The sequence below is a fragment of the Labrus mixtus genome, chromosome 1 (assembly GCF_963584025.1).
Source record: "Labrus mixtus chromosome 1, fLabMix1.1, whole genome shotgun sequence".
NCBI lineage: Eukaryota > Metazoa > Chordata > Actinopteri > Labriformes > Labridae > Labrus > Labrus mixtus.
The window spans coordinates 4194279-4218016 of record NC_083612.1 but is presented as its reverse complement, the minus strand read 5'-3'; the positions used below and the strand labels follow the sequence as shown (position 1 = coordinate 4218016).

Below are 23738 nucleotides of genomic sequence, written 5' to 3'. Positions count from 1 at the left end.
CACTGTTTTCAGCAGCACTATCAGCATGGGGTAAATGGAGAGAGAGGCTGAGAGAGTGGGCGAGACAGGTAGAGTGAGAGTGGGAACGTCTCTCTCCAGTGGCAGTATTCAACACGAGTTATCTAGAAGTGCTTTTTTTTTTAGTTTGAAGCGCACCGCTCGTTTGTTGGAAATGTCTTTGTGTGCAGGTTTTTTTTTTTTTCCTTCTCTTCTTAAAGCTTGAACAGGCAGTGTAATTTATTTGAGGCGCACGTTCACATGACACACATACTGACACGCACTCACACACACACACGCACTCCTTAAGTCGAGAGATATCTTCTTATTGGGGAATCTTTCAATAAATCAATGTGACTTTAAACACATTTCCCAGGCGACGCGGCTGACCCGATAAGAAGTGAACTAATCTCTTTTGAGGCTGCCGGGGAGAGCTTTGAACCAAATCTACTGTGCATCTATCACCAAGGTTATTTGTCAATGGCTGCTAATCCCAGGTAAATTTCCCTGGTTTTATATCAGGGTTCTCATGCCTGAAGTTTTCTCGGCCTTGGGAAAATAAGAGAGCAGGCTTACAGAAAGCAGGGGAACAAAAGAAATGTTATGGATTTCAGCAGCAAAACAGCAGTTCAGCCAGGGAGCAGAGGAGCACAGAGGGAGAGAGAGAGAGGGAGAGAGAGAGAGAGAGAGAGAGTTTATAACAATCCTTCACACATTAAGTGTTTAGCACCACAAGTATCTTTACATTTTTATTTTAATACTGCGTCCTAACTTGCTACTTTCTAGGAATGCACCTCGTACTGAGTATTTCACTCCTTCCTTTGCAACATATTAAGATCCATTCAAGAAAAAAGGTCATCACTTTGCAGTTCTTTGTTCCAACCAAGCGGCAACCTCCGGTCTTATAAAATGAAGCCAATGCAGAAGTGCAAAATCCTGCAGTTCGACGAGTGTCCGCTTAAAACCTGCCTCAGCTCCGGCTTGCAGCCTGTCGTTAGGTTGACTGAAAGTTAGGCTGAGACAGGATTTCCAGCATGGCGGCTGCTGCTGATGAGCCTCCGGAGACAAATGGCCGACATCTCTGAGGCTACGTCCATTAATATTTACAGTCTATGGTTCTAACTGCTAAAAAAACATTGACGCTCATTGGAGCGCCTGTAGCATAGTGGTTAATGTGCGCGTCCCAAGTGCGGAGGCTGTGGTCTTCCAGCCGGGCTGCCCGGTTCAAGTCCGACCTGTGGCTCCTTTCCCGCGTGTCATTCCCCACTCTCTCTCTCTTCTATCCACTGTCCTGTCTCTAAATAAAGGCCAGAAAATAAACCTTAAAAAATCATCGTCCAGTTTTGAATCAACCCTCGTTAATGAATGAATCATACACTTGAAATTCTAGCTCTACTTTTTATTGGATGCTAAAGCTGAGCAGGTTGAGCCGAATAACTGAAAATCTACACGTATGGCAGAGTGCGCCTCGGAGGGGTTTAGAAAACTCGACTGTATTCCCATAAAGTTTTAATGTCACCTGTCGGTGTCTGCACAAAGCTCAAGGTCGGAGCGGAGATCCAGGAGGCCTGGTCCTCCCATCTGTGTGATGATGTATGAGCACCCAATTAGAAAAGCACACAAATGATTGTGACCAAATGTCGGGGTGGACGATATAAATCGCAGAATCAGCCCGCCACACACACTGTTTGCTAATAAATAATTGATCAGACACATTATTCAAAGTGGGAAAGTTTCTTGTTGCTGCAGCATCCTCAGATTTCCTCTCGTTTTTTATTTTTTTTATTTTCATCCCTCCTCTATCCTCGCCACCCCCACCCCGACCCCCACCTCACCTCACGCCCACCCCCATGTGCGCAGGAGATCATGGAAAATCTCTTTTCCATATCGGTCATCTGTCACACTCGCTGAGGAACAGTTTTGATCTCTGGCTCGTCTGTTTACGGCCGTTGTCAAGCGAGAAAAGAGCCGTAGCCGTAAGTGCTTACACCAGCGCGTAAATAGTTTGACGTGTGGCTCTGTAACAAAGTTGCAGGAGTAAATAAGGAGCCAAACAAACCGGGCAGAGTCGCAATTAAGTTGTACATCTGCATTAGGAAATGTTTGGAGCTGCGTGATTTCCGCTCGCTCTTTTACATCTCAGAGCCTTGATATCAAAAGTGGATGTTTCTTTGTTCCAGAAAAGACTCCTTGGCTGTGAGAGATCAAAGGGTCAGCACGGGACATTATGGATAACACACACACACACACGCACACACATACACGCACACAAGCAGACACCATGGAATATAACCTGATTGGTGCTTGATTCTTTCATCATGAGGTCATCATGGTGTTAAGGTCCAAGTCAGACCGAGGAGTTTCTGTAAAAAGCAGACTTTCACAGCTGAATGGAAGGAAACATTAACATTTAAATCCATAAAGCCTCGACACTCAGTCAAGTCTAAACAGGTAAATTAAAAACATCTAAACCTCCCCTTTTCACTTCCTCATGTTCCCTCTCCTTGTGTGGCATTAGTCGGAGTATAATACTTACTATAATTTCCATCTTAACTCAGCACTTTTGGACACTTTGAGTTCTCCACTATAGGATCTAAAATACATTTCTGTGAATTTCAGCGACGTTTGGCAGCATGGCAGAAGTTTGTAATGACTGTTCAATCTGCAGACTGGTCGCTGCTTATGAAGGATCATCTAGCACTTGCCGTGTTGATACCTTCATCTTGCTTTCTTCTTTGCATTTCTGGATTCAAAGCCCGTCGCAGGAACTGTGGAGCATGCACAGAAGGCCAGGGCCAGTTTGGGGCTGATTGAATGTATCTAGTTGTGTTAGTTCGACTTGGACTAACATGTTTACAGGTCCAGTTTTAATCTTACTGACACAACAAAATCAAATGTTTTAACATGACATAAACATACAGACTGGGACGGAGCTCCCTTCAGCTTGCCTATGTTTCACTCAGACACTCAAACATCTTTCATACATGTTAGCTTTTTTCATCTGAACACCTCCCTCTCCAACCGGTAGCCCCACCACCACTTGTGAGTGTCGTAAAAAGAGAATAAATCAAGGAGAACCAGTGAACTGAATTATCCTTTTGCTGCTGAAAGGTGATCAGTTGTAGAAATGGCTGAATTTAGTGGGCTTGTTGTGCCTTTATTCTATAAAACAGAGTCAGAAACTATGGAGATACATGCAGGAAAGGAGCTGCAGGTCGGATTCAAACCCGGCTGTCCGCTCTTGCCTCCAGCCTGAAAGTCACGTATTAAACCTTTATAGCACAGTAGATTTGGTAGAGCAAAATTCAAGTAGTCTACTAAAAAGGGATGTCCCTTGTTTTAAAAGAACATGTTTCAAGCCATGAAGTCTGCAGTTGTAGGAAAAAAAAGTATATTGGATTGTTTCCATGAGAATCTAATAATGAGAAACACTGTAAAACACACTCCACAGCACCTTTAAATAGATATAGGCCTGTTTGTTGTTTTACTTAAACAGGTGAACTGACTTTTTTATTAAAACACACATCGGCTGGTTTTAATATCAGTCTGCAAAAATACTCAATCACATAAACTGGAAACATGCTGGGTAAATAAGAGAGTTTCATATTCTGCAAATGTTTGTATAAATGCACGTTTCATAGTAAGGTAACAATACAAACCCATTTAGTTCGTGATTAACTTAAACCTTTGTGAAGATTTTGCAGCTTTAAAGATCATATTTAAAAAAAACAAAACGATATCTTTATTTTCAACAGATCTAAATAATAAAAATTGTGTTTATAGTTCTTCAAACAGCCGACATATAATCCAGTGTTACTGTCCAGGACAGTCATAAGGCAGACGAGAGGCCTGAGAGGAAATGACAGAGAGGCAGAGACGTGGAGAGAGAGAGAGAGAGTGAGTGATTCAGGGAGGAGGCAAAGACGAAGAGGAGGGGGATGTATGGGTGTGTGTGTGTAGAGGGGGGGGGAGGTGGTGGCTGATCTTGGAAAGGTTTAGTATATCATAATTATCCCGTTAAGTAACGGCGGAGCAGCCTCCCCGGGGGAATTCGTCTTAAATGGAAGATTTGCAAGGAGAACGGGTCAGAGAGAAAAACTGCTTCCAGTCGGCAGGAAATCCTGTTTACATTTACATAATCATATCAACACTCACTCCTTCTTCTTCTTTGTCTCCTTCTTTTGGATGCCTTTTCAAAAAAAAAAAAAAAAAACAGAGAGAGAGAGAGACAAACGAGGGAGGGCTTTAGGCTGCTGCTTGTCGAAGTTTGTTGTTGCTTTCTTATATTGTTAAAACTGCTGCCAGTGTTGGCACGAAAGCCTCTTTTTTAATCTCTTGCCAGCACCTCCAACCTCTTCTTAACATCTCTGTGTTTCTATCTTGTAATGCCCCCTCTCTTTGAGACGGGTTTGTCACACCTATTGGCCCTCTTTCCCTCGTTTGGCATGCTGTAAAAAAAAAAAAAAAAAGAAAGAGGAAAAAAAAAGATGGAGAAAAAAGGGAAGCTTAAGCATAAATAGGATACGGCGTGCCCGGCTGTGTGAGTCTTAATTGAGATCTGCTAAGAGCAGGCAGCAGATGTTTGTAGCAGCAACTGTTGAATCATCAGAGACCACTGAAAGCCTGTGAAACCACGTTTTAAAAAAGGAAGCCAGGTGCTCCACATCTTTCATTCCCCACTTCCTCTTGCCTCTCTCCTCGTCGTTCTTTAACTCTGTGCAGAAGGATGTCATGCTGATGGGAAAAATGTGAGATTTCTTTTAGTTCTTAAAGACGAAGTGAATACCGGGTCATTAGCAAATGCTAAATAACGGTTAAGAGTCTGCATCTTTATGTTTCCAACCCCCCCGACCACCCCCCCCCCCCTTCCAAAAAAAAAAGAAAAGAAATGAGAACAGAAAAACCTGACGTGAAGCTGAAAAAAAAAAGGCAGCAAAGAGTGACTGATAAGGTGATGAATGTTATAAATAGGCAGATTGTAGGTCATGAAACTAGCGGGAACATTCCTCTTATTAATTCCTTTTTAATGTGTTTTATCATTCGTAACTGAATTTAAATTCCTTTTGTTTTCATTGGATGTGAAATGATTTAAAACAGATAAAGGTGATATGAGTGTTTTATGTTAAGAGAGTATTTTAATTGTGCTCGGATTCTAGACGACAGATTCATGTTTGAAGATTCATCAGGTATGAAGAGGGAAAGATTTGTCTTATTCACATTTAGAAATCTGGACCTTTTTTGGGAGGAGCACATCGGCAGATTAAATCAGGTATTAAAAAAAGATTAAGAACTTCAGGTTTAAGTTTTACCTGTTGAGACCACGAGGCCCCTGTGACCTCAATTTTCCTGCCTCTGTCTGAGCTCCTCCACCTGCACTCTCTGCACTGACGCAAACCTCCTTAGTCCTGGAGAGCGAGTGAACCCGCGTTCAAATCTGACCTGTGCCTCCTCTCCTGCATGTCTTTACCCCACACACTGTGTCCCCTGTTTCTGACTCTATCCACTGTCCTTTATCTCTAAAAACAAAAGGCAACAAAAAGCCCCAACCAAGAAGGAAAAAAAAAACATCTCCTGGAGTTTTCAGATTTTTATCTCTTGATCAAGTCACGTTGTAACATAATTAAATAAGACAAAACTGAATGAAGGAGGGCATGGGAGTCAAATCAGAAGGTAATTAAGCTGTCATGAATGTTAACAGTCTTTCCTGGTGACACTTAAAAAGCAAGACAAGTAAGAACACCTTGATGGGCTTAAATTATGCCGCAGGTGCCTATACCTCCCTCCTCTATCTAACCTTGTGGACTCGAACCCTTGAAACCACTTCCTCACCTGTAACATTTGAGATTTTGAGATATTGATAACTACTAGCCTACAGCAGGGTCAGCTATCTAAAGCCCTCTGTCAGCTCAGTGCATTTCTTTTTATTTCTTTAATCACTGCACATATTGCGTCATACCTTTGTAGACAATGACAGTCCATAAATATGGTCCAGAGTCCGAGTATCCAGATCAAACGGGGGCCCTGATATATTGGCTTCATATTGAGGCAAAGATGTGTCAGTGTTCTCATTTCCTCCGTGCTTCTGTCTTAACATTGAGCATTATAGACTTTAACAGGGCAACACACCTACTATTGCCCTATATATGCATATTGCCCTATATAATATTGCCCTATTTCACTGAATCTACCTTCCTGTGATCTACTGTACAAACAGAACGTCCTTCTCACCGTGTCACCGCTCTGCTTCCCCCCCCCCCCCGTCGTCTTCCTCTGGTTTCACAGTCACATTGACGCTTAGGGAACAAATCAACGGTCTCCTTCTAACTTCCCCTCGTCCATCTGGCCTCGTGCCACACTGAATTAGTAACCAGATATGTCACCACCACTACCACTACCACCACCACCGTGCTGGGGAGGGTAACACGGCGTGCCTCTGGGAGGGCCGTGGTTTACAGATTAACACCTACAGTTCTTACAAGTGACTGACAGTTTAGGGGCCCTCAGCTCGTTGGTGCTGCACTTCAAAACTCAAAGCTTTGCACAAACTCAAATCTGAGCAGGTGTATGTGACTCATCTAGTGAAAAATATCTCATTACACTTAATATGAGTCACATTTATCTCACAAATTCAGATGATGACTTAAAGCTCAAGGAGCTGGTGTCCTTAAATGTTTTCAAATCTAAAATAAAAGAGCTGGAAGCAGATTCTACAGGATGTCGATGTTTTAGCTCGGCTGTTTGAACAACTTATTCCCAGATATGACTCATAGACGGTTCTATTTTAATCCAAACTTTTGTGTTTTGTAAATTGTACTTTGTGTCTCTCTTTGTATTTCCGTCTGTAACTTTATGTTTTTGCTGCCTGCCTGTCTCGGCCAGGTCTACCTTGAAAAAGAGGTTTTTAATCTCAATGGGACCAACCTGGTTAAATAAAGGTTAAATAAATAATAATAAATAAACACAATGTGGTATAAATGGATGTCAATAGCTGATCTTTTGTTGTTGTTCTTGTTGTGACAAATCAATTTAATGCTCGCATCTAGTACACTGATTCAGAAGAGAGGTTTTTTTATTGGGCAGATGAAGTCACCTGTTGGAAAAACTCTGACGTGTTTTTATTGTCAAACATGAGAGAAAATGTCGGCAAAAAAAGCATCGATTTCGGCCAATCAAATATTCATCTTTTTAATCATCGTCTCCTTCCTCTTATAACTCGTCTTCTCATTCTTCTTTTATCGTTAGGAGCAGTTAAATAAAGTTGTTGTGAGGTGAAAGACAGGCAACATAACAGAAATGTAGGAAAGCTGCAGTGTGAAGAAAAAACACACAGAAGTGGTGCAGTGTAAGTTGAAACACATTTCATTTGAGATAATCGCTTTAAAGAAACTCTGTAAAGTGAGAGTGAAGTGGAAGCTGTGGCCGTAAAAAAACGCTGCTCAGACGGGCGTTTTTGAAAGCCCCTAAAAGCCCCTATAGAAAAGACAAACCCAATTTGTTACAGCACACTTTGAGATTTCCAGTGCAGTGCTTTAACGCAGACAGACTGTACAGCTGAGGGCACTCACACAAACATCCACCGACTGTGACCTTTAACCCGCGCCCGTGTCTCAGAGAACGCAGGGCGGATGTTATAGTTCATGTTCGCACTAATCTGTCCGACAGGAAGTAAAAAAAGGGGGGCCTAGCAGCTGTAATTGGTGGAGACGAGATGACCTCACCTATTCCTGCCCTCAAAAACAAAAAAAAACTTCCTTTGCAGAAAACTAAAAACCGGTTAGTAGTGACGGTTAGGAAACTGGAGATCTCAAATCCCTGACTTTCCTGTGAGAACATGAAGGCAGCACGGATGACAGATACGAGCAAAAGTTGTCGGAAAAACAGAAAATGAAAGAAACAACAAGATCTCTGAAATAACAGCCTTGATCTGACCGTGATAGACGCATGCAGGGCTCATGGGTAATCTGGCAGTTTCTTGATTTCTTTCACTCCCTCTTTCTCTCTCTCTCTCTCTCTCTCTCTCGCTCTCTCTCTCTTACATTAGACTACAGGGCTCTTTCAAAGCACCACAGTGTGTCACAAGCATTTAAGATGTGGCCTTTTTTTTCCCCCCTGCACATTCCAACGCCATTATGTTACATTGTTGCCGAATAAAAGGCCGTATTATGTTCCAGCCCTCCCAGTAAAAAGGGCAGAAGTGGACCCAGTTTTTTTTATCTGCTGAACGAATCAATCAGGATTATGTCAGCTGAAAAGAATCACAGACAGCAGAGGCCAGGCTCTGTGTCTCCGTGTGTCTGAGTGTGTATCCCCCTCACCCACCCCCCCCCCCCCCCCCCCCCCCCCCTCTCTCTCTCTCTCTCTCTCTCCCTGTGTGTGAAGGACGGGAGATTTGCAATGGAGGAAAGAAGCACTTGTTGGTTATGAACATGGCCGGCTTGGTGACAAAGATGTCATTCGGGGTCTAAGAAAGCAAGAGGATTTTTTTTTTTTCTATTTATGTATTTACCCGCTTCCCCCCCCCCCCCCCCCCCCCTCCTCCAACCCACCCCCTTTCCCCCTCCTCTGTGGGAGGATTGGAAGGGCACTAATTATCATTTCAGCAGAAATGATTAGGAGATCAAACAGGGATCGAATGCCATTTCCTTCCATTAATGCAGGGGGTTTAGAGTGCCTGTCATGGCTTGGCTCGTCCCAGGGCCTGTGGAGAGAGAAAGAGAGAGAGAGAGAGAGAGAGAGAGAGAAATGAACAGAGGGGTTAGAGAAAGGAGGGAAGAATGGAGGATGGAGAAGAGGCTTAAAGAGAAGGGAATGAGGGAGGGACAGGATGGGACAGGGGTTTGGCAAACAGAAAGAGGAGAAGAGCTATTCAGTTTAAAGGCCAATGGATTGTGCAAATGTAAGTCGGAGCCCAGAAAGCATCAATCTGAGCAGGAAATGATCATCAGAAGTTTTTTTTTTTACTTCTGTGATTATGTGAAAACCTGTGCACAAGCTAAACTCTGAAGAAGTGATGGAGGGACATCATGAAATTGAAGATTAAAGAGCGAGCGAGTCTGTTGTAGAGTTAGGGAACAGGAAGTCGGCCTCTCTGGTCAGTTCTTAAAAACCCAGCGGTGCCACCCCAAAACAAAAAACTCACGTCTTCTCATCCCAGGTATCTCTCTGAGCCCCTCATGTCTCATACAGTTTAATCTTGAAAACCCAGCAGTTATCATCCGAGGACTATTTAGTCCCAGAGAGCTACAGCTACAATATTTCAGAGCTTGGGCTTCAGGACAAATCTTCCTCTTTCTGCATTGTCTCTGTTTGTCCGACTTACAACTTGGAAAGCGAGAATGGATCGGATTGGAAGCTGCACTTGAAAACGCGTCTGTTTTAAAGACATTAATAAAGCCTAAATTGCAACCATCTGATTGCGTTCCACCTCTTTGATTTCCACACAGACTCTCCATACAACCAATACTGGCTGAATGCTGCCTGGACTACAAACAGAATCCAGATCCCAAAATTCTGAATTTCATTGCAGATTTTTTTTGTTCTTACTTTGAGATGTATGTCCCTTTGGAGGGCAGCGTCTGCTAAAATGAAATGAAATTGTAGAATCTGTAAATACAATTGACAAACAGATAGGGGGGAGTATAGGGTTCAAAAATCAAGACTAATTCTTGACTCATAGTTTAAAAAAAGGAGCCCGGTCACCTGGTTTAAAGTCCTGCAAACTTTGACCGTTCAATCACCTTCACTTGATCGCTGCCTTAAGCAAACTTAGTTTAAGTAAAAGCCATTTCTTATTATTGAAATGGATTGTTTTGCATTGGATTTAGTTGAAATCCTGATGCTTCCTGATGCAGATCCTGAAGGGTTCCTTGTGCGTTGGTATATGCGCTCCCCTTGAGTGATGCAGTGATGTCACTGAGACAGGCTCACATGCAAACTTCCCCAACATACAAGACCCCCAACATTAATCACAAGCAGATACTAAAAGGACCAAACATTTGATTGTTTTTTTGTCTAGTAGCGTTTCCAGAGTTTTAGATTCTAGTTTCAAAAGGAAAAGAAGGCAACAGACCAAGAGATGTTCTTACTCCGAGTCTGAAGCGAAAGGCTCGGCTTTACGAGTGTACGATCCGCACACATCCCATTGTGCAAGCGTGATAGCGTTGTTTGATAGTGCTCAGTCACTCAGAAAGTCGAGCGCTAAGGCAATATCCGGTGATATTCCCTCAGTGGACCCTTGATCATGGCCGATCATGTTAAGATTCAAGCTCAGTTCGAGGCTTAATGCAAACGCAGAGCACAAACAAAGCGAGGCTGAATTGGCCCCTAACAAAGTTCCATGTTCCCATTAAAAGATCAAAGAGACTCGAGGTGGATATCTGGAAGATTAGCGAGGAAAAAAAACGCAAAGCAAGAGGGGGGGGGGGGGGGGGGGCACAATGGAGGGCTGTGGATGAGGTTTGTGATTGTTTCGGCAAACGTCAGATGAGAGAAATGTCAAAGCGAATGTGAGAGATGACCTCTGTGTTCATCGCCCATTAATGACCCTGCAGCTCCCAGCTTCATTTTCCCTCTCATCAAAAACATTAAAAAAAAAAGAAAAAAACATTTCCTCCTGTCTCCAATAGTCATTTCCCCCCGCATTGTATTTATGTATTGAAAAAAAAGGTAATAGATCAAGCACATTCCATTATTCTCTTATAAGATCATTAGCAAATATAATTAGATATGAAAGAAAGTAATTTGGAGAGGAGAGGGGAGAAAAGCGCTATCAGGCAGAGAAGACAGATTGTAGCATCAGAGTGTTTGGGCTTAAATTGCTCAGCGGAGGTATTATCAAGCCGGCAATCTTTTAGCCTCAGAAATAGTTTTTGGAGTCAGAGAGCGAAAGATAGAAAGAGGCCACTAAAATTCACTTCATTGTGTTTCCCCAAACTGCAATCATTCTTTCTACTTTTTTTTTTTTTTTTTTTTTTTTACAATTTGCTCGCCTTTCTTCTTCTCCTCTGAATCTTTCCCATCCTGTCATACGCATCACCTCAGACTAGACCTGAGAGTTTTGCAGCAAAACAAATCTGAGTTTATAAAAAGAAAAAACAAGTTGACATGGAGTCATCGCACACACACGCACATAAAAAAAAAAAAAACACATTATCACAGACAACAGAGAACAGGTAACCTTTTTACCCACTCACTCGCACATATTGATTTCGGCTTTTTGTATTATTTTTGCAACTTTAAAAAAAAAAAACACACAAATTGCGTTCCGCCTTGATGTTGCTTCGCGAGGAGCCTTTTTCTCTCTCGAACGCTACCTCCTCCCCCTCCTCCTCCCCCGCTCTCCACCTGCACACAGGAGTTAGTCGTCACTCTTTGTTGCACCTTAACACCACACTATGTTTGTCTAATAGGGATCTGAGTGGAAGGCACAACAATCCTGCGACGTTTCACCACAAATTTGCTTCTTTTTTTTTCTCCTTCTTCTTTCCCTCACCCCTTCTTCTTCTTTAGTAGTGCTTTGAGGGATTCATGGGGGAGGGAGGGAGGGGGAGTGTGGGAAGGGTGCAGAGGAGGGGTGGCAGGGTGGATGTGGATTTTTCTAGTCTTTTGTGCGAATCACAGGGAATGGTAACTATAAACATCCTGTATTCATTAAAACCATCTAAAAATACAATTTTAGAGGGCTGCTGAAGGGGGGGGGGGGGGGGGGGGTGAAGTTGTGCATGCTCACTTCCTCGCCCGCTCCTCCTCGGTGTATACAAGCGGGGCCGTGTTATGCCTGGTGCCGCTCATATTTACATATTTATAAATACTGGGCCGTACAATGAGACGGGGCCGTGCCAAGAGCAACACTTTCTGCAGAGTGGAGGGCCCGGATGTCTGAGAGACAGAACAAAGAGCCACAAACACCTTCAGGGGGGCCGCAGGGGGGGACGGGACAGGACAGTTCATCCAGTGTCACCACTTTCTCTTAAGTTTCATGTCACTCAGAACTGGATTTACTCTTCCAGAGGATCCTGAGAGTCGAGTCGAGTCGAGGTCATGACAGGTTTCCAAACAGTTTAACTTTAAGAATCTGATCTTTTCATTATCTTCAATAACGACCATGGCAACCAAATAATTTCATTTCTCCCGCCTTGTCTTAATTGTAAACTTTGAAGGGCCTGAAGAGGTTAAACACACTGCGAAAAACTCAAATCTAAGTAAGTTTACTCGTCTTACTCTGAGTCATAAATAAATAATTTTACTTATTTTAAGCCACTGTCACCTGACAAGTACAGATAAATGTCTAATTCCAAGATACAAAACACAATAAATAAGGTCTGCATTTCTCTTAATAAGGAAAAATATCTGTTTTTACTGATGTCCTGAAATGAGATCTACTATTTAAACAAGTAAATACATCTCATTTTAAGACACTCAACAAGTAAAATGTGCGTGTCCCATGGGCTGATTTATTTTACTTATTATGATCAACGCAGGCCATATTTTTCTATAAATTGAAATATGATGTTTATCCAGACTTGTCAGGTGAATGTGGCTTAAAATAAGACGAATGCGATATTTTTGACTAGAAACTAGATCAATCTACTTTCCTAACTCTGAGTTTTTTGCAGTGCATTCAGCCACTCTGAAGGCAAATATTCAAATATGAGTGTTAGGAAAGGAAGCTTTTTTTACTGCTCCATTTGTGTTTTGACTTGTGTCAGACAAGTCCCTTTGCAGGAGTTATCCGACCCAGGTTACAAACACTCGGACCTAGTGATGATTTCCAATCGTGCAACCAGTTTTAGAGACTTCTGTTGCTGATCTGTCTCCCTGCACTTACAATACACAACAATAAAGTTGCAGAGAATTTATGTGGAGGTGTTACATGTGTTGAACAACAAGAAAAAGCACCAGTTGGTCTCGCAGAAATGTCCTCAGGCAAATTGAAAAACCTGCTTTGTGGTGTTTACCTCCATAGATTAATAACCACCTGAAGTGTGATCAGTGAATAATTCAGAGTTACAGAAACTCTCTGTTAACCCTGATATTACTGTGTTGTCAGCTTTATTGTCTGTTTTTTACAGTCTCTTGTGTGTTTGTTGTTGATTTTTTAAATGTTTTTTAAAGACCCATCTAGGGACAAGCTTTACAAATTAGCTTAGCCTGCGAGGCTGCAGTGAAGGCAGATTATTTATTGTTTTTATATCTATCCCGATACAAATAAACATTAAGCATCACAAACAGATTCACTCCATTGGCTGGGAGAGGAGACAGAAATCTGGAGGATACATTTCTCACGCTCTGAGCATCTTATGATTTAACCGAAGCTGAACAGAAAACGTCAGCTAAAGGGCAAGTTTTGTCTCTCGTTTATAAAAAACAACCGCTTGGTTCCTTAAAAATCTGTATGATCTGAGCCCTAATGGACATGAGATAATAAAGATAAATACAGTGATTATCAGCTGACGCAGAGGCACCAGTGTGTCGCAGCCATTCGTGTTAATATGAAGAAACGCTGCACAAAATGTGCCACACTACCAGTCTGCAGAATGGCAGGGTGTTGTGCTGCAAAATGCCAGCTTCTTCTTGGTGAGTGCCTGTTGTGTGATGTTTTCACAGACTGCCATTAATGTGAGGTGATGCCTCTGAGACCACACACTCTCACACTTATTCACACACACACACACACAAACACACAGACACGCACACACATAGTCCACTGTATCCCAAGGCAGGCTCCGACACATGCTCACAGTGCAGTGTTATGCCATTGTTCCATCTTCCCTCCCATTTATCCATTCTGTTAAGCATGACACATGTATTAACAGTGGATGGATCCTGGAGCTGTGTGTCCTCACACCATATGTTTTCCTTTCCCGGGCCTTCTCCTCTCCAATAACCCACCCCTGTCTCCATCTGCTATCTCACAACACACCACAAGAGGGCGCACTTACTCTTTCACTTTCTCTCATGGAAGCTCTGCTCGTGTATTTAAGACTGGTGCTTTTTTTTTTTGGGCCGTTCCTTTTCTAAAGTATGAGATAATAACAGTCAGATCAGTTTTATTGATGTACATTTTTTTAGGAGTATCAATCTTCCATCATGTCGCCATCATGTACCCAAACTACTTCAACCTCTAAGAAGGACACAATCTTTTTGCAGAAAACAAAATCGATAACACTTGCATTCATGTGATAAATGAATGCCATGGCAGGTTGTGTGTGTCTGCGAGGTGCATCTGCCGCCTGCCCGAATGGGAAATTAAAAACTGTGAGGGGGAAGTTATGCTAAATCTATAAAGTTGGCCAGGAAACGCTTCCCCCTTCGCAGCGGCAGTTGTTTGGGGAGAAGGAGCAGCGTGCTTAAATAATAACATTCCAGGTGGCTTAGTTAATGAACAGTGAAAATCAAATATGGAGCCTAATCTGGAGCTCGTTACAGGAGAGTTTCTTTTACAGGGAAGTCAAACGTAGAGAGCGCCCTCGGGGGGGAAAACGAGACACTTTTTGAAGCTTCAAAAAACGAGGAAACTTTAGGTTTTTTTATTTGAGTGATGTAGTTTTTCTGCGGATACATCAAAGATTGTTATGGTACATCTTAAGAAATGAAGCGAGCGCTTGATGGCAAATGGCGGCTTCTTTTATGTTTTTCAATCGGAGCGTTTAGGCAAATTAGATCTTCATAAAGCTTTCACATTCAATACAGAAATGTTCAAAGTCAACCTCCAAAGAAACAGAAAATAACAGATCTAAATGTATGCAGACGTAAGCTCTACTGTCTTTTTATAGACTTGAACTTCTTATTTACTGTCCTAGCTTGCCATCTAGTGGTGGAAGTGTGCATTGAAGCCATAACATTTACTAGAGAGGGATTACAGTTTTTTCACTATTGCATGAACACAGATCCTGAAACTAAAGGTCCCTGTTTGTCAAAAGTCCAAACACAGAATAAAAAACAGATGACATGTCTTGCAAGAGCATAAACTACATAAGACACATGGTAAATGTTTGTAAAAATGAAACTATTGCCTCCAAACTTTAAACTAAAACACACACAGCTGTGCTAAATCTCAAACACTTTGAACATTTCTTCTTTTGTAATGATAAATGCTTCTTATAAATCACTATAACTGGATTACTTTTGCATTTTTACTGGGAACATGCTGTAGATATGAACACAAATGCAATGGGGGAACAAACTATTTTTACTCTCGATACAAAACAGAAGAGGACGTGAACATTAAAAAGAGTTTACAGTCATGCAAGTCTTGTTTTTTTTACAATAACTTAGAATACTGAACTTAAAAATAAAACAGTTATAGACACTTAAGGGGTAAGATGAAATCTTCATCCTCCTCATTTTACAAACATGTACCATTCTCTTTGTGTTGAATTAGTTAACTTAAGTTGTTGTTTGTTGCATTTTTCATTCTTTTTTTTTTCATTATTTCTATTTTGTTCAAAATAAGATATCAATCAATCGATACAGAGAGATGAAAACGTCAGCCCACATTTGCACATCTACTCTCAGCGATTCTCCCCTCGATGATTGGCCTCAGAGGACGCCCCTTGTGAGATTTTCTGTGTGATCTGATTGGTTAGTGGTGTCTTCACAGGTGAACTTTAAGTTCAGGTGATTGCTAATTGAGCGAGATGTTTCAGTGGCAGTGTTGAGGAGTGAACACACAAACAGGATGTCAGTTTTCTGAACGTAGAGAAGTGTGTTTGGTGTTTTAGGAAAAAAAAAAGTGTGATGCTGAGGCGTAGGCCACATGTAGGAGGGTATTTTTAAAAACTGAGGTTTTTCTGTTCGTTTTGGCATGTTATCTGCAAACAACGTTTTTTAGGAGTTTCAATAAGTGCGTTTCGCTTTAAAAGTTAGTGTGAAAGGAATCGTTAAAGTTATAAAGATATCTGGTGTTGATTTAAAAAACTCTGCAGTAAAGAAAGTTGCACACTCGTCGTGGTTATGATGCTTTTTGTGATCTAGAAAACAAACATTTTTCAATCAATTAATCCACAAATATCTAGAATTAAAACAATGCAATCACCCTTTAGTACTGCTGAAGTCATCTAAAGGGAGTTCTATAGAGGATTGAAAAGCAGGAGACACAGTGAGGGGGGGGGGGGGGGCAGATCCCGCCCTGCACAGACAGCGAGAGAGTTATTACTCGGAGTAGAATCTAAGAGATGTTTTCTCATGTTATTAGCTCTTTATTTCCCCCTCTGTTACGGCGCCACTTCCTTTCATTTCGATATCCATTTCCGTCTTTGCAACAAACAAAAAAAAGCACGGCACAAATAACGCCGTGTTTTAATTTGGTTTTGTCAGATTCATAACGCCACTTTAAAAGAACATGACATGCAAATGTGTTCAGTGGCGTTTTATTGCAAAATAATTTTCCAAGAAGTTGCTGAGGGAATGAAAGTGAAGAAAAAAGGAGGTGGGGGGGGAGGAGGGGGGAAGGGGGGTGCTGAGGACAAGTTGTGTTATTTAGTGTCCGCTGCTGAGGGACCTAATTACAGCTCTGCGTTTCTTACTGTCTCACCGAGTCCTCAAACTTTCTTTTTATTAGAATTCCTCACTTCACTCCTCAGCCACTGACACACTTCCCGTCGCACTTATTGAGCCGAACAACTCGCTCGTAACGAGTATGAAACTACTCCAGTCGTCGTAACCATAATGTGCTACAGTGCCTCATATCTTTTTTTTTAGAAGACGATGATTTCAGCGAGCAGCCGATTACGATCTCACAGTGTAAGCTGCTGTGTACAGAAAAATGCAAATATAAAAACCAGGGAGGAATAAATGAAAGATTTGTACAGTAGGTGCTGCGATCTAATGAGAGAGGGGGGGGCTCATGCAAACAGCAGCTTTTTATTAAACCCGGGTTATAGTTTCTTACAGCTGTTGTCATAGTCTGAATGTGAACAAAACAAAAGAGCTGCAGTCATCATTTTGGCATCAGTGTATTTTTTATATCTTATTGTAAATTAGTGATTATTGGGACGGCAGTGGTCCTCTCTCATACCTGAAGGTCAAGGGTTCGACCCCCAGCTCCTGCAGCCACATATCCGATGTGTCCTTGGGCAAGATACCTAACCCCAAATTGCTCCCGCTGTTTCGTCGGCAGCGTATGAATGGATTAGTTATTTCTGATGGTTACCTTATTTGGCAGCCTCTACCATCAGTGTGTGAATGTGTCGGTGTGACCTGCGGTGTGAAAGCGCTTTGAGTAGTCAGAAGACGAGAAAAGCCCAATATAAGCTCAAGTCCATTTCGTATTTACACTCCATTATTTCTCATTACTTTTTGAATATATCTCATGATATTCTTCGGATGCTCCTCCTTTCATAAAGTGTCCTGGGGATTTTTTTTTTTTTATGACTACATGCCGTATAAAGAAGAAAAAAAAGTGACTGTTTTGGATTGACATTAAAATAGGTGACAGTGAAATATTGTAATAAACTTACAACAAAAACATGTGGGACAGGGAGCTAAAGGTTTCTCTGTTGCTGGTCATAGCTGTGTTTAGTTCTTCTAATAGTTAGTATAGTTTGTATAATGAATAGAAGCCCCTCCCCCAGACCCACACAAAAAGAAGTTCTTCATTGCTGTCATCCATTGTAATTTCTTTCACTGATCAAATCCCAACAAAATAGCCCTACACACACTTCTTCTTACCAAGAGACCCTTGTATAACCCCCCCAACCTTGCCCCCCCCTCACTGACCGTCTCATGCAAAATCTGAATGTGTATGTGTTGAGGTGTGTTTCTTGGGTCCGTGGTGCTAATCTGCCTCTTGTTCTCTCATTGGCCGTAGTGCATCTCTGGGTAGGAGAGGAGGACCAGCCAATGGCCCATGACCCCGCGCTGACCCTCGACCATCTTAACAACGACCTTAACCACCCTAACAACCGTAACCTAGGCAACCCCGAGGGGCTGGACGCCCACGCTGTAAACAAAGACTAACGTCCCACACCCGGAGCGAGGCAGGATGAGGAGGAGGAGGAGGAGGAGGAGGAGGAGGAGGAGGAGGAGGATGAAGGCGGAGATGATAAGGAGGAGGAGGAGGAGGATGATGAAGGATAAATGAAGGAATACACTATAACAAAGACTTTATTTAAGATGAAAAAAAAAAAACACATACTACCGTCAGACTGAAGAGAAGGCGAGAACTTTATGAAGGAAAGTTTGGGACAGTTTTTCCTGTGGGGACGGATTTTAAAGCGATGGACCTAAAGACTTTTTGCAGACAAAGTGACGGCAACTTCCCTGTTTTTTTTTTGTCTCCTGTGGTCTGAACGCCCCTCGTCTTCGTTGTCTTCTCTCTTATACGATGATTTTTGATTTTTTTTTTGTTCTCCTTTTCTTTTTTCGTTGTTGATGAAACTACCTGTCTGATTAGCACTTCTTGTAAACTGGCACCGCAGTCTCTGATACATTCCTCCGGCTAGAAAGAAAGGTGTGTCTTTTTTTTGTTTCCTTTTTTTTTTAGTAGGACTGAAGTGTTAGTGCTTAAATCAAAGACTTTTTTCTCTCCTGTTAAAATGAAGCAGTTTATTTCACGTCCTCGGATCACCATTGTAATGTACCCTGGAATGTAATCTACTGTAGTATAGAAACGTTTACCGGACTGTTGACAGAGACCAAGCACATTTCACCTCTGGCACCTCCTATCTGCTGTCATAGACTCACTATTTATGTCCCATGCGTCACACTGATTGTGGTTTATGAAGGACAGGGCACCATTAGACAATCTACAGCTCAAGTTTGTTTCCAGAAATGATCCTAGAAGAAAAAAAAAAAGACATACCAGTAGTTGACTTTAAATGATGACGGTGGTGCTAATGATGATTGTGATGAAGTCAGATTATTCCAACTGCCCTAGATGTACTTATAACACTTCCCCCTCCCTCGATAACCGGGCCATTTGAGGCCTTCACCCCCACTTCCCCCCCTTTCGCTATATGGCTCCCTTTGTCTTTTTTCCTTGTTCTGTATCGTTCAACGCAGCCCCCCACATAGGCGCTTAATGTACATAGAGAGATATACAGCTGTTAAAAAAAAGTGATGTTTTAAAGCATTTGAGGGAAAGCGGGAAAGAGGTGACAGTAGTTTACACAGCCTTGGTGTCAAAAAAAAGGTTGGCAATCTTTTAAAGTGTGACAGAGAAGAAGTTAAAAAAAAAGAAGATCTCTAAAAACAAAAAAAAGGGGGAACAGTTTGTTTCTTTATCGCCCTCTGCCCCCCCTCCTCCCCCCCCTCTCTCTCTCTCTCTTCGTCTCTTGTGTCAACCTCAAGGACTCTACTGTCGCAGGTGTTTCTGAAATACTGCCACCGATCATTGTTGCACAGTGTTACTGACTACTGAAAATGGTTTGATGTATTTACTTTAAGATGAGAAACAGAAAAAAAAAAAAAAGAACAAAAAACTGGAAAAAAGACATATTGTGTATAGCCTTAGATACAAGTCATCTGTTATTGCTTCTACAAAGCTATGTAGCCGTGCTAGACCGTAGGACGTAGGGTTGATTTTATTTCTTTTTTTTTTTATATATGTACTGTACATTAATGCCTTCTTCATTTACGGATCAAAAAAAAAAAAGAGGAAAAAGATGACAATCGTCTCCTGTGCTGCAAACATATTTGCCCCCATATATACAGAAACTCATTATGCATAGAGGGACTTTATCCTTTCTTATTTCTTTTTGTTTGTTTCGGGTTTCTCAGAAGTATTTTGCACTGTGATAGTATTATAAATCCAACCTATACAGTACAAAACTAGCTAACTAACTAAACTGAAGGTGTGTGTTTGTGTGTCCCTTGGCATTGTGAAATGTTTCTACGTCATTTTTTTGTGAACCCAGAGAAAAATTCTAATGCGGTATGTACAGTTCAAATATAATACTTCTTTATTTTAGTTTTGATCAACCTCTATACTGTATGTGGCATTGACATAAAAAAATTGTTTCTTTTTTGTATGCAAATCCCCCTTTTTTGACCTGCAGTGTATAGGCCTGTTAACTGCTTCAGCCTGCGTGATACACAGTGCTCATGTTCCAACACTTACCGCAGTGCAGCCTGGATCTGTCCCCCCTTTTCAAATCTGATTTATGTAGAGTACCATTAACCAGTCTTTCAAATATCAGTATGCCAGAAAAAGAGGGGATCGAAAAACGTAACAAAAAAGAGTGAGAAGTATGAAAAGTGAGAAGTAACAGTGGTGGAGAAATATACAGCAACAGGGTGTTTGAAGGGAGGGATTCTGGAGATGGGGTCTGAGTAAACCAATCAGATGAATTCTGCCGGCGGCCTCAGCCAATGGCTTAGACTCTTGACCCTATCTCTGTTTTCCGCGGGTGTAAAAAAAAAAAAAAATGAGAGATCAATGTCGAGAGAGTGGCTTGGGCTCTCTCCTTCTCCGAACCAGCTATATCGAGCATTCCACTCCACATATTATGTACAAAACCTGTCTTGTGAGCTGAACACTCTTTATGTTTTGCTGTACCCTCATGGCAGATGCTTCGTTTTGTAACTACTGAACTGTACTTATAGTAAAAATAAAATGTATTCAAACTAAAAAAAAAAAAAAAAAGGATTGTCAAAGAGCGACGGCCTGTTTCTTCTTCTTTTTTTTACATTTCTGTACTTCTGACAGAGCGAGAATCAGGGGGGGGGAGGTGAGTTGGCGTGCCGAGGTGTCGCTGTGTGATCAGACGTGGGTAAACTGTTTTTGGAGAGTAGTCCATCACTTGAACACTAAGTTATTATCTCTCAGTCAATCTGATGCAAAAAGCTTCACGCACTGTGATCACGATGTTGAATACACACAACTAAATTACTGCCTGCACCTCTTTGTCTCCCACAGGTGCTTATACAGTCACTGTTCACACACACGGGGACAATTCAAGACATTTAAATTACAGAGAATTACTTTGAGATTTCAGACATGTGCGGTGCGCATCATGCATCTTTGTGTCACGCATCAAATCTTTGTCTCATTTCCTCTTCCAATTTAGTTTCCCCCCTGTGCATTTGTTATTTCTGTACTGTTTACTTTTGATAAGTGCACTTCACTACACCGCCTTTTAGTTATAAAACACACTGTTTTAACTATTAAAAATCACATATTATCCTCCTTTTCATCAAGTCTAAATAAGTCTCAGAGCTCCCCAAAGTCTGTGAAGTCTCTTGTTCTAAATCCTCTCTGATCCTGTATTTGATCATGTCTATAAACCCCTCTATTTCAGCACTGCTCAGAACAGGCTGTTTCTGTGTCTGTACCTTTAAATATGTAAATGAGCTGTGTCTGACCACGCCCCCTCTCTGGAAGAGCTTGGGTGTACTCGGGCTTTCTCGCTCCATGCCCTATTGTTTACGGTGAGAAGGCAGACTCAGAGGGCAGAACAAACACCTAGCTGTGGGAGTGTCACCCACCTGGGGGAGGGGTCACTGCCCTTTGTGATGTCATGAAGGGAAAATCTCCAAACGGCCTGTTTGAGCACACATTTTCTGAAAAGTGGAGCAGGCAGAAGATGGAGAGGATGGACTTTTCTCATCATTGGAGGGTAGGGACACATATTAGCGTCAGAGAAACATGGTGAAGTGTGTTTTGCATAAAATGTGACCTTTAAAATCATAAAAAAACTTAAAACCAGCAAAACACAACTGATTGCTTTATCAATCAATTATCATTATTTGTATAGCACCAATTCATAAAAAGTGTTATCTCAAGACACTTTACAAAAAGCAGGTAGAAGACCTAACTCATTGCTATTTTACACCCTGCGTTAATCCATCATGAGCACAACACTAAAGTTACAGTGGCAAGAAAAAACTTCCCTTTAAGAGGCAGAAATCTTGGGGCAGAAGAAACTAACAAACAAAAGGATGTAATGTAGTGCTGTCACTTCTGCACAAAACTCCTGAAAACACCCTGAAGTTTTTAGGGTGAGCTGCATGTGTGAATGCACGAAGCCACATTCTTCACTATGACTTTACCCAGACTTTTTCCTGTGAGGCCTCCTATAGTAAAGTTTCTGTGTGAAGTTGGAGATGAGCTGAAATACAAAAAACTTAACACTAATGAGTGGGAGTGGGTGGTGAGGTTTATGTCCTGAGATCAGTGCAAGACCATAGACGTATATGCTTGGATTGTGTCAAACTACATGTAGCATTGATACACAGGCAAGCATTCTAACAACAGTTATAGCATCTGCCAGTTCCCCATCGTTCATCTTTACGTAATGCCCCCTCAGTCCAACAGGAATAGTCTGTAAGGTGCATGTGTGAACTACCAGAGATGGAAACTGGGGAGAGAGAGAAAGGAGGAAAGGAGTTGCAGGGTGGACACAAAACCAGGTCGCCCACTTCGAAGACATCACCCTCCGAACATGGGGCACACGAACTAAACGCTAGGCCCCCCTTACAGTGTATATCCTACATCTGGAAAACAAGCTCAAAACTCAAAATAAGAACATTATGCAGAAAACTAGAATGCATGTTAGTATAATACATCAGGTGTTCGCTCTTCAGACACCTTGCAAAATGTTATCCAATGAAATCATTCAACTATTCTTAATTAACCTTTACATATTGCAGTATGTTTACTTTAAAATCAACAAATGAAAACGCAGTTTCTCTACAAGTACCCCCCTGGTTTGAGTGATGTCATGTCATTTTAATAGAAATAGGAACTGTGTGTCTTATCTACACAGTCATTGATTATTGGCTGCACTGAGCTGATCTGCACACCAGGATACATTCAGGTCAACTCTCCTTCAACTCCTTCTCTACATGTTCTCCTTCTGTGATTCACAGGTTAATTTTCTTAGCATAAATTTGAATTTATTTATTTTAATGGGGACAATGCAATGTAACATAATTTCAATACAAAGCATGAAACTGATGTGCTGCATAAAGAATATACAGCGATTGCTAATTTCCAACTCGTGTCCCCAGTTGGGCCTTTGTGTAAACAAACAGATTAAAATGTTCAACATTCGGTTACATAAAACCCCATAACACGATATGAGGATACATTAAAATACATGTAGAACAATACAAATGCTATGAACCAGTTTAAAATAAAGTTTGAAGATACTATTTAAAAGTGGGTACAGCTCTGGCTTGCTTTGAGCATTTCACCTGTTTTGTAAAAGATTTGAAGTCAGAGATTTATTTTATTTCAGGTGGTAATGTGTTCCAGAGTTTACAGCCTTTGATGGAGAAGGCTGATGGACCAAACTTAGATCTAGGGTGTTGTATGCTACAGTTTAAAAAGAGTATTTTGTGAGGGAGTTTGATGTTTCTATCACCCAGCAGCAAAGATTCTTGCAGTAATTTTATTTTTCCAATGGTGCAAAGGTGTTAAAAACAATACAAAGGTGACTAAACAGTAAGTGTTGGGAGGACAAAAGAGAAATCATCAAGACAGTCATGGGAGGAGTTAAACAAACAAGTGGAGCTAGGTGAAGACAATAAATGAAGGAAGATTAATTTATAATTAATAATTCAGAATATCTTCATACATGACTTTGTGTGTCGCTGTTTTGCTCCTTTAATTTTGAAAGTCCAGCGTTGTCAGAAAAGAGGTTAATTCATGAATACTCAGACATTACAGACGTGTCATTGGTTAATTTCTCTGAGCATTTTGGCCTCATGATTCTGTTAAAATGGGAATATGGTGATTAAAGGCAGTGTTTAAGGTGAGCAGGCATCAGGTTGCGTTAACAGGGAGTCACAGATAAAGG

At 41.5% G+C, this 23738-nt stretch overlaps 1 protein-coding gene across 3 annotated transcripts in view; it reads left to right on the top strand.

Moving 5' to 3' along the window:
* znf536 (zinc finger protein 536) overlaps positions 1-20595 on the top strand; it is a 218825-nt gene extending 198230 nt beyond the window's left edge. For all 3 annotated transcript variants that reach the window (XM_061053165.1, XM_061053993.1, XM_061054693.1), the window contains one exon: positions 17807-20595. In XM_061053165.1, the coding sequence (XP_060909148.1) occupies positions 17807-17955 (149 nt within the window). In that variant the 3' untranslated portion in view covers positions 17956-20595. The remainder of the gene's footprint in view (positions 1-17806) is intronic.
* Positions 20596-23738: the final 3143 nt, after the last annotated feature.